The sequence below is a fragment of the Anguilla rostrata genome, chromosome 15 (assembly GCF_018555375.3).
Source record: "Anguilla rostrata isolate EN2019 chromosome 15, ASM1855537v3, whole genome shotgun sequence".
NCBI lineage: Eukaryota > Metazoa > Chordata > Actinopteri > Anguilliformes > Anguillidae > Anguilla > Anguilla rostrata.
In genome coordinates, this window is record NC_057947.1 from 7,465,215 (window position 1) to 7,477,378 (window position 12,164).

At 45.6% G+C, this 12,164-nt stretch overlaps 1 protein-coding gene across 2 annotated transcripts in view; it reads right to left on the reverse strand.

Moving 5' to 3' along the window:
• Positions 1-2,521: 2,521 nt before the first annotated feature.
• The window catches only part of LOC135241271 (kalirin-like), an 84,935-nt gene continuing 75,292 nt past the window's right edge, over positions 2,522-12,164 (reverse strand). Inside the window, exons 8-10 of one of the 2 annotated variants that reach the window (XM_064311511.1) lie at positions 11,899-12,030; positions 9,072-9,302; positions 2,522-2,806 (exon numbers count right to left, since the gene is read on the reverse strand). In XM_064311511.1, the coding sequence (XP_064167581.1) occupies positions 2,537-2,806; positions 9,072-9,302; positions 11,899-12,030 (633 nt within the window). In that variant the 3' untranslated portion in view covers positions 2,522-2,536. Of the gene's footprint in view, positions 2,807-9,071; positions 9,303-9,353; positions 9,563-11,898; positions 12,031-12,164 lie in introns of those variants that run through there. The other variant, XM_064311512.1, reaches the window with a different exon arrangement.

The following is a 12,164-nucleotide window of genomic DNA, read 5'->3' on the forward strand; positions in this document are numbered from 1 at the left end:
CTCTGTTTGGAGCAAAACATAGCTTCACATAAGGAACAATGCAGCTGTGGAGGTTATGGCTGATACCCAATCACTGCGCCCAGTTCTCTCATCAGTCCTGAAGCTCCTCCCCTTCCTCAGAGAATCTGACCGCCTCCCCCTGCCAGCAGACCCAATCCGGCGTAACAACCCCCCAGTGCTCCGCCCCCTTTGACATAACAGCAGACGTAACCACCCCCCTCCTTCAACCTCTGCATACAATCGGCTGCTGGAAAGGTGTGTCTGTCTCAATGCTGTTGTTCTGCTTCTTCTTCTTCTTCTTCTTCTTTTTCTTAAACTGCCGGATTCATGTTATCTCTTTCAGTCAGTCTATTCCACTGAGGAATTCTGCGAGCATCAGAACCAGATGGCACAAACGAAAGCCACGATTTCTCCTCTTTATTAACTGCTCGTTCAAAGCAAATCCCTGCCGAGCGTTCCGTTGGCAAAATATATTTGGGTCAGACAAATAACAAGCAAATAAAGGATGAAAAGAAGAGCAAATAACAAATAAATCATCTTTAATGGTTAGTGAGATCCAGACTATTTGTACCGTTTGATTTTTTTTTTTTTTTTGTCTTTCAATGACATTCACTAATCATAACCGAGGGCAGAACGAGCTTCAACCCCTTTCATGTCCAGGATCAATAAAATGTTTGACGTGTTCTACAGATTCAAAGGGAGAGCAGAGTTCAGTTCTGAGGAGAAATTATACTGTTTTTCTTGCGCATCATATTTTCCCCAGTAACACACTTAAGACTAGAATATACCTCATTTTCTCTGGACCACTACACTCAACAACCCTCCTATGACAATTCAAAATAATCAATTTTCCATTTTGGTGAGTGACTCAATCCATTCACTGGGCTAACAGAGGAAATCAAGGCAGGGCTGTGCGTGCACTGCGTGTAATCAATGTTAACTGTAAATGCAGTAAACATGTGCACATCTTAGATGATTATAGACAAAACAATAAATGTCCCAAACATTGTCTGAAATACAAGTACTGTGCCAGTCTATATGATTGCAAATTCCTATTAGTAATCTTATATTATTCAGTGTGGCCCAACTGTCAATGTATGGATTAAATATGAACCCCTCATATATCCATCAGAGGAGGATGTTTGTTGTAGTGTGTTTTGGACACGTTAGAAAAATAAAAGTGTCCCTGCAGGATAATTATTCATTTCTCCTTCTAAAGTTGTGCCTGGTGGACTTCTGATATTCAGATACCAAAGTGCAAGCTTGCATACTGTATGTTAGCTCTTTAGAGCTGTACATCCCAACAGAGGTAAATCATCTGACCCAAATATACAAAATCCATCATAATGCAAGGATTACATCTCACTTTGCCAATAAAAACCGGATCCAAGTACTGGTGTTAATGCTGTCCATATCTTCGGCAGCTACACTCATGTGCTCACAGCAATGCGTAATTATGCGAGCCAATTCTTTTCTTTGGCCTTGCTTTTTCGATAAAACGTAGTACAAATTTCAGCAACTTTCTGCTCCAGTAATTCAGAAAAAAACAGTTAGCATTTTCAATGATCTTTTTTCCATTATGTTAGTAACTGGTTTCACTTTTGAAACTTGGACATACAAATGGGTTCCAGAATGAGAAATTTCCTTTGACAAATGCAAGGAATCAGAACAAGAAAAAAGAACAGAGAAAAAGAACGGAAAAGGGAGGAAAAAAAAGGTTTATGTCTCATTTCAGTGCTTGGACTGTTTCTTGTCATCTGGGGCATCCCTGTGTGGACTGCACTGCAGTTAAAGAACTATCTGGAAAGTCCCATCACCCGGCTTGTCCATTTCTATGAGTTTCAACAGATCTCTAAAGAACATCTGAGAATAGCATGTTGGCATAGCCATTTTATAAACCATTTCTTAACCTTTAACCATTTCTCACAAGTTTGACTGCCACTGTCTGTCAAGAACAGCAGAATTCAACCCAATGATACTAATGTCAGCCATTTTGAATTTCATATGAACATCTGAAAAGTAAAGCAGTAAATACAGACACTCAGCACTAGCAAGCTATTTTGTCTAAAGCCATGGTTACTATTAACTCATATTTCCTTGTCTATATCTCCATATCTATCTACTAGCACAGAAATAGAAAGAAACAGGCAGACATTCAGGGAGACAGAGGAAAAAAAAATCTTTCTGATTCTATGTGAGGTACAATGGCCATGTCTTCTCTTCGTAAGATATTTTTAGGCACATGCCACCCAGGGCCCACAGTTCTATCTATGCGTCACACTGAACATTTATAGGAACATAAAATAAAGGCTTACAGGCTTGGACAGGGAGCCATTTTAAATCTGCAGTATAACAAGGCCGAAGAGCCCAGCTGTTTCCAATCAGCAGATCAGATGAGATATTTTCAAACAAAGAGCCCATCTCCAACGGCTGAGAGGAGCCAGCCGATGCCCTGCGAGGGGGGGTCGTGGGGGTTTGGGGGGGGGAGTCGTGGGGGTTTGGGAGGGGGGGCGGGTGATTCAGAGCGAGATCTGGGTTATGGCGCTGGGTATGTTATAGCACATGTAAGTGGTACTGTGCACACTGTGTGTTCTGGCCTCCTGTAAGGAGGAGAATTTTTGGAAAGGGGCGGTGTCGTGACGAAGCGGGACCCCCGCCGGGCGCTTCGTTCGGCGCGTCCCACCTGAGCCACCTCCTCGAAGTCGTCGTGGCGTTTCTGCAGTGCCCGCGCGCGGTGCAGCGACTTCCCCACACCCGTGTGCTTGCTGAGGAAGGCCTCCCCATGGTTCTCGATCCAGTCCATCACCTGCAAAAGAAGAGCATGCGGTGTTCAGACCTGCTCATGAAACACACAACTCTGTAGCCTTAACACGGTGTTCAGCCCTGCTTATCATTCACACACCTCAGCAGCCTTAACACGGTGTTCAGCCCTGCTTATCACTCACACAGCTCTGCAGCCTTAACACGGTGTTCAGCCCTGCTTATCACTCACACAACTCTGCAGCCTTAACACGGTGTTCAGCCCTGCTTATCATCCACACACTTCTGCGGCCTTAACACCGTGTTCAGACCTGCTTATCATCCAAACGCCTCGGCAGGCTGGCCCAGGGAAGAATCCATCATCCTCACCTCCCTGCCATGCCCCATTCCACCAGCGCTCCCTCACAGAGGCCGCACGCTGACAGAGACTCCCTAAAGTGCCACAGTCACACAGTCACACACACACACACCGCCTTGGACTGCGTCCACATTCGCTCCGAACTTCCACTCGCAAATAAACGCGAGTGTTTATTTCTTCATAAACACAGTTTGCCGGATTCATCAACACAATCAATTTTTTTTTGCCAAACCGTGTTTGCGAAGGAAAAAAAACAATTTTGAAGTCAATGGAGTCGACAGCGTGGAACGAATCCAGGCAACTGTCGGGAGTGACACTCGCTCACAGCGGACGAACGGCTGCGTCCACAACAGCCTCCTCAGCGTCTAAAACGCAGCAGAGACTTAAATAAACCGTCACGGAAAAAACACACGGGCAACACGGAAAACGAGCATCTTTTTTTAGGCCTGTCTGAGGCCTAATCAAAACAAGATGGTGCACCACGGCGCTTCGGCGATATCTCAATGGAGGTGGTGAAGAGTGCGGCTTCGGCGTCAGGAGCTAATTGTTATTTTTCTTCCCCGGCCGAGGGAAGGAGGAACACCCCCCCCGGCCGTGCCCAAATGAGCGTGTGCGTGGCACAGAGACGGGAGGGGCCCCTCGCTCGCGTGCGGGTGAGCCGGAGTGTTTACTGGAAGCGACAGGGAGGGTCCGGGCACCGTTTGCCGTCCTCTCCCTCTCCCTGATTAGAGCTTCCAACAGAAGCCGAGCGAAGAAAGGCCAGCCTGGCATTCAGCTGACACGTACGGGGGGAGGGGCTCCAACCAGGACGGGCTCCGCCTGCTTCCTGCCTGCCTGTTTTCCAAGAAGGGTTTTTGCGCTTTTATTTTTTATTTTTTTTGCCCGTGGCACAAAGGCAGTTGTTAGCTGGCTGTTAGCTTCGGGGGCTGTCGTTTTATTGCGGTTCCTGGCAGTCTCCCAATCAGTACCACCCAGCTCAGCCGCTCACCTCACGCTTTAATGGCATCGCTGACGACCTCAGATCATGGACTCGTTTAAAAAGACGCGCTAAGCAAAAGTCATTAAAGCCAACGGCCCCTAAAGGAGATGTTGAGGGGGGGAAAAAACATCACGTTTATAAATAACGTTCTGTTGTATGTCGCTGATGAGTTTGCACATTGCATCGCTTTTAAATGGACTGTGCCTATACTACCACCCGGTTTCCGGGCCTTATTGCAAGTGGTACTGAATTGAACTGTGTAATTACGTAAATTGCAAATGTAATTTTTTCCTGGTTCTTGCGACAGGTAATTGAAGGGCAAATGCATCGCAGTTCTTTTGTGGATTCCCTCCCTCAGTAATTTGTAGCTTAATTACCAAATCATTTCCATCGTTGCAGCACTCCCCTTGTCTTTTTTTATTCATTCCATGATGGTTAATTGGTGAATATATAGATTGACTGATTTTAATTATCAATACATTAGACAGATTCACTCTCAGCAAAGCAATCTGCAGACATCACTGTCTGTGGACCTTGAGATGTCGAGGGACTTAAGCTTCAAAGGCAGTATTTCGAAGATTGTGACGAGAGGATTCAGAAAGTACCCATTTTATACCCCCGCACCATTTATTCTGACACCGTGACTAATGAACAGCCCCCTGGTCTCAGTGTAAGCAATCTGTCTCAGCGCATGCATGATTTTCCCCAAATGGAGGGTAAAAAAAATGTTTAAGCAAGCTGCCTCAAACAAACTGACAGACATCCATTTTGACTTGAGCTGACTAGTCACCATTGGCCTTTTTTTCTGTTTCCCCTGTCACTGACACATCAAGATCCACCATTAGCTCTACAGTCGCTACAGATCATTAGCCCAAAGAAAAAAGTGAAATGCAGGTTCCTTCCAAAATACCTTTTTTAAAAAGCCTTAAAATAGAAAGTGTATGTCTGGGTTTAAGTCCAGGCAATACTTCAACTTGCTGATCTTTTGTGCTCTATTCTATTGCCCATACATAATCCCATATTTAAAATATGAGGACTTGTCGTCATAGAGATAGCTTTAATCTTTAATGAAAGAAATGAAAAGAACGACCCGCTTATCTTCAGGGATTTCCCATAATGCCGCGCTGCCACGCTAACCGGCCACTCATCTATTGTAAACCTTTTCGCAGATGTCCTTAAACTAGCCGAGTTTACACAGAGTTAGCGCGCATGTCCCATTGTCTTGGAAACTGCCTCTGAGCCGGACTTAAAAAGAGGGAGATTTATGTCACGCTACGGACTGTGCGGCGGTCACTGGTGGGCTGAGCAGATAACGCGAGCGCTAAATCGCGTGGAAGCCTCAGTTACACTTCAGGGCTTGGCCTATCACCGAGCCCACAACAAAGGATTACTGCACGCATGGCTATCTGCAGAAGAGAGAGGTCTCAGCCTGACATGAGCGAGACCAGTGAGAGAGAGAGCAAGAAAAAACAAGAGAGAGAGAGAAGAGAGGAAAGGGAGAAAAAGAAAAGAAGAGAAAAGATAAACAGAGGGATGAAGAATAAGAAAGAGGACAGAGGAGGAAGAAAAAAGAGGGGAAGAAAAAAGAAAGACAGGGAGAGAGGAAGAAAAATAATAGAAGAGGAAAAAAGAGAGGAAGAAAAAGAAAAGAAGAGAAGAGGAAGAAAGAGAGAGGAAGAAAAAGAAAAGGAGGGAGAGAGAGAAAGGAGGAGAGGGAATGGGAGGGAGGGGGAGATTGAAGGGCACGGCACACCGTACAGCCACACAATGAAATCCCAGAGATGCCCAACCACTCCCCCGTGTCCCTATCATCTGGAGAATAAAGAAGCTTTCAGATCCCCAGACCGCATCTCCCCAGCCAGCGATGCGCTGTGCACGCCACACAAAGAATGATTGACACTTTCCCCCCCCTTCTCGCCCGATCTGCGGCTCCACTCACTACCTGAGAATATCCCGCTTTGTGGCTGAAAGGAGCCGCAATCCTGAATGAAGCTGTGATTAATGCAAGGGGAGGGACGGGATTGGCAGGGATGTAGCGATGCTGCTGTAGCGTTCAGCAGGAAGCGTGAGGCCCAGCCAGGCCACTGGCAGGGTAAAACAAGGTTAATACGGCGTGCACAAAACAGCCAGGGATTCTTCCAGGAAGCCGGGCGCTGCCGCTGGTTTGTTATGTCGACGATGAAGTGGTTTACTGTACATGCACCGCTACCAGAGCCCAAAGCTGCTCACCCGGGCTTCCAATATTTATAACCCGCAGAACAGCCATCACACACAAACACAAACACACACATACACACACACACACACACACACACACACACAAACATACACACACACACACGCACACACAAACACACATGCAACCACACACACACGTACACACATGCACGCACACGCGCACACGCACACATACACACGCACTCGCACACACAAATGCACACACAAACACACACACACACACACAGTGTGTGGGCTGTAATATTACTTGGTCTTACTCCATCTCCTATGAGCTAAATGCACAACATGCATTTCATGATAATTATTTACCCCTAAATCTCGGTGCCGGGTGGATTTGATCATCCATATGATGCCCAGAGGCCTGAAATCTGGCTTTATTTCTGGGACATGTTCCTGCACACTGAGCCTTTACTGTGGTGGGCCTGCAGTGGTGCTTTCTGAACTCAGTCGACTTCACATTTCAGAGAGAGCTGTGACTAAAGATACTGGCTTTACTCCCCTAAAAAACATTGTAAGGGATCCAACAGTGTCTGTTACCGTGCACTATTTGTGACACTAATGTGTTCTGCTTAGCACACATAGCATGACTAATAAAATGTGTGAAAGATAAGCATGCAACCACACACACGTGAACGGGAAAGTCAGGATGCCCTGACACAAACGCGCACAGTGATTTTCCCACACAGACTCCAGGGCGCAGATTACAGCACGGCCATCCTGAGCCAGTTCTGCACACGCTCCTCAGGAACTGCACAGAGCACCACCTGATTCAGACCTTGGGCCTGAAGGCCTGAGGCACGGTCTTTGGCCATTTTTGTTTAGCACTGCATCCAGCTGAAAGACTTATGCTGGGAGCTGTTGCACATAATGATGTGTGTTTGGCACTGTGGGTTATGACAGTACTGCAAGGTAGACCAGAGACAGTGATATTAGCAGGCCTAATTTTATTTGTGGTGCTAATGTTCTCTAACATTAATCCTATTCCAAATAAATAAATGAACAACCACATGCGATGCCAATATGAGCCAGTTAAGCCGAAATGCCCTTTTCCCACGATTATGAAGCCTAGCAACAGCAGGCATAATCTTGCCGGGGTTTACGCAGAGAGCGAGGGACTGATGGCAGAGGGCCAGTGGCTTCAGAGCTAAGCTCTCCAGGGGCCACTCCAGGGGCCACTCCTGGCCGCTGCGGTTCAAACAGAGGTGAGGATCATCCCTTCCCAGTGCTCTGCTCAAGAGCACACTTCTGACAAACTGAACAGCAGGGGGGATGATGGGGTCGGGTGGGGGGGGGTTTGTTCCGGTAGGGGGTTAAGAAGAGAGACACCGAGAGAGAGAGAGCGGAGAGGAGGGCGAGAGGAACCGAGAAATGACATCACAGCACACGCATGTGTGCGCTTACACATACACTCGCTCATGAACATGCAACACACTTACACATACACTCATGAACATAGAACACACTTAGACACACGTGCGCACACACACACATGCGCACGCACGCACGCACGCAGTATTACCAAGGCTATAGTATTAGTCAGTACTGGAGTTTTATCCAGTGAAATATGAAATATTAAGCGTAGGAATTATTCATGAAAGTCAGGAAAACCTACATAAACAGCACTTGAGTTTCTCTCGGGGGCCAGTGTTTGCTTTCTGTTGCTTTCTGAGTTCAGAACACAACTTGGCAAACGGACTTGGCGAGCGCTCTTGCGGAATTAAAGCAGACCCCGGCTGAGGAGCTTTCGCCTGATAAAACCCCTTTGTCTTTGGATGGAACCCTCGTATGTAGTGTGGTATTAGCATAGCGCTAACGCAGGCAACATTATTCATGCTTCTGTAGAAGTCCAGCAAAAAGATACCAGAGAAACATTTTTTTGTGAAAACCACACAGTATGTCACAACAAATGACTACCAGAGCAGCATTCTGTTCAGACCAGCATTTCTCTATACAAATGAACACTGCCGCAGTGAATTAATGCGTAACTTGTGGCAAACAGTATGCAACAGAGGTATAAAGTATCAATGTAGCTGGTGGTTATTCACTATTATAAGAGTAGTCTTCTGAATCATCATAACCAAAGAATTATATTTTTTACAAAAGTTCAAATGACCTTGCGGCTCAATGTGTCCTTTTTATTTTATAGTTGGTTTCAATGGTAAAATATAAGCATAACTAAGACATACAGCATTAAGCATGGTTTTGTTAACCTCCTTCCATGTCAGTGAGTGAGTAGCAAAGAGATGAGTCTACTCTCCTACAACATTATGAAATGTACGTGCTGGCCTTTACAGTACCCCAGATTTGAACAAGAAACCATGTAAAAAGAAGTTACCTTGTTAGTCATTGATAAATATTGGATTAATATAATGTTTGTGCTATCAGTTTGAGGTACATTACATTACATTTATTTGGCAGATGCTTTTATCCAAAGCAACGTATAATAAGTGCATACCGAAGGTCACTGGAACAACTAACAGGTCCGATTAGGTACTCATTTTGTACAGTTATTCATAGCTATGAACACATTAAGTCCAGTTGACACAGTGAACATTAACCTGACCTAACCTACGCTAACTTATGTCAAACGAGGAGGCATTATAAGCTACGACATCAAGACAATAATGCAAGGCACAATAAGTGCTGGATGGAGGTCGTGTCGGTTATCCATATATCCACTGTTAGCTGCGATTAGCGGGGCGCAGTGTTAGCACCCCGGGGCGGACCAGGCCGTACCTGCTGGACGTCCTGCTGAAAGACGCACAGCTGGAGCCTCTGGTGCAGCCGGACCTTGCGGTGCTGCCAGATGCTCTCCAGCCGCCTCTGGTGGTGCAGGACCTCGTGCACCACGTCCAGGATGCAGTGCACCGCCTTGGAGTAGTTGGCCGTGGCCGTGAGCGACTCCGAGTTCCCCGGGCTCAGCGGCCGCTGCAAGACATCCAGCAGAGCCTTCCCATCCTGACTGACCTGGAGTCAGTATAAGAGACAGAGCGTTATTACACATCCAGCAAAGCTTTCCCATCCTGACTGACCTGGAGTCAGTATAAGAGACAGAGCGTTATTACACATCCAGCAAAGCTTTCCCATCCTGACTGACCTGGAGTCAGTATAAGAAACAGAGTGTTATTACACATCCAGCAGAGCTTTCCTATCCTGACTGACCTGGAGTCAGTATAAGAAACAGAGCGTTATTACACATCCAGCAAAGCTTTCCCATCCTGACTGACCTGGAGTCAGTATAAGAGACAGAGCGTTATTAGTCATCCAGCAGAGCTTTGGTGATCTGGGAGGAGGGTAATAAAATAAACAGAGAATAATTACAATTGTTTATTTATTCGTTTAGCGAACAGACCAGCTTAGGTAACTCACTTTTAATGCGTTTTTCCCTCGCACAGCTGATTTGCTGAAGCAATTCAGGTTAAGTACCCTGGCAATGCCTCATCCTAGAGTTGGACCAGAAAAGTACAACTCCAGTAAAACGCTACGGAGATCAAGAGTCACCACACTTAATTCAATCTATCGGTCTGCAGGTTTTAACAATTTTATGGTGAGGAGATCAAGGAAATTTAATAACTGATGCACTACCACACTGCAAATTATTGAATTATGCCCGCTAATAATATGCAACATGAAGAATAAGAAAAAGATATTATGATCTTTATTTTAATCTATGGCGAATAATTAACACGTTTTATCTCCCTCCTCTTGTTTTCTCTCCTAACGTGGAACCTCCAACGCTATTTGCAAGCCTTTCCTGTGGCTACAAATTCGTCCTTCGTTTTTTGAAGAGCCCAGACTAGCAGCAGTCGGTCCCGGCACAAGCACAATTCTACCGCGTGTCACCGTGTCTTAGCTGGACGTGCCACCCAGAAGAGCACTTCGGTTCAGTATATATTTTATATATAATATGACCGTACGGGAGGTAAGTCTTTTCCCACTGCAGTTATGAAAAAATTCAGGACTGCACTGTTCCCGCGCAGCGTTCTCATACTTTGCCAAATCAGCCGTTTTCAGCATTTAATCATATTTACAAGGTAAATTACTTCCGTAATTGAAATGTAGTTTCACCATTAGCCGTGTCATTACACGTACATTACTGCTGACCTTCACTATTTTTTCAGTCAAGCTCCGTCTGTAGGTAAAAATTACAAAAACAAACAAGGACAAAAAGAAAAACATACGGTACTTCTCATAAATTAAAACGTTACAGCCAGAGTACAGCTGGTCACATGCTACGGTGGTTTTGATAAAATGCTGATAAGGTCAATAAAAGAAAAGCTATTCGCATGCATTATGAATATGTGGAACATTCTTTAGAAAACATAATAGACCAATGCCAATGATCCATACAGCTGTAATATGGATGATTAATAATAAATACCTACAGCACAAATGTGGAAAAAGGCATGGACCCTATAATGAGCCTGCATGCTTCACACTAAATCAGAAAGAGTGTTTTTATATTCATAAACATTGCCATATAGCAGTCCTTACATTCGTATTTAGGCACGCAGGAGACACTCTTATCCACAGTCACTTATGAATACATATACAGTCGGCCTAAGCAACGATGCTAAGTGCTAATGGTAAGTCACTGGGTTCAGCGTTAGGTGAGCCAAGTCGCGGGGTGAGCGGGTGTGTTTCCAGCCTGCAGTGGAAGACGGGCAATGTCTGCTGTGACTGTAATGGGGAGCTCATTCCACCACTGGGGGACCAGGGAAGAGATGTAATGAGAATCAAGAGGAAGACCCCTTTAGAGAGGGAACAGATGTGGAGCTGAGGAGGTCTGGCAAAACTGTATGGTTTGATACACTTGGCTGGACAGCAGGGTTTTATAGTGGCAGGGGTGTAAGATTTGATACACTTGGCAAGATTGTAGGGTTTGATAATGACCGGAGTGTAGTTTTACAATGGCAGTAGTGTATGGTTTGATAATGCAGTAGTGGGTTTATATAATTTGGCAAATCATACATGTCTATACAATTAATGAAAGAATCCAAGTTTTACAAGATATGCATCACTGAAACAGCAATACAGGATTTATAGAAATTTCCATATGTTAGCTTGTATTTGTTGGCAAAATATAACTTTTTATATTGTTCACAGGACTATCCAAAATGAGCTGTCTGTGGTGCACTAAAAGAATATGAGCTTTAGCCGTACTCCTGTGGAAAATAAGCGCTATAAAAATAGTGCTATAGTCACTGTAATAAAACCAAAGTGCAAAATAAGTGCACATGTACAAGCTCAGACACAACTGAATTTGCCACAGGTCATATTTCTTTGTAAACGGTCTTGGAAACATTGTAAACAGTTAAATGGTCAAATCCAAGAAATTTTCCCATTTTTACGTATCACTTAAAATAGCCATTCACTTCTTTAAAAAGACAAATGTACGCTAAATTTGCACGCTAGCTGATATAAATCCATGCTATGATAGGCAGATTAAGCAGAACAATGATAAATCATCATTCCCCTACCGCTAACTCTGATTGAGCACTGACTGAAGTGAATGGCAGAACCTCCCCGATTGGTCAGTTGGGAGCGCGGAGGCGGGGCTCACCTCGGCGTAGGCCTGGGTCACCTGCTCGTAGAGCGTCTGGTGGTGGTGGATGGCCAGCTCCAGGTCCTGCATCCCCGTGGGCAGCCCGCCCTCGCTGCACATCTTGCACCAGGACTCCACGCCCGACAGGAACTGGAAACGGGGGCCAGCAGACGCATCGGGTGAGCGGAGCCGGGCCGCACCAATCGCAGAGCTCGGCGGTCGTCACGGCCGCGCTTTAACGAGCGGCTGAGGTAAACGGGCCGGGGGGGGGGGGGGGGGGAGCG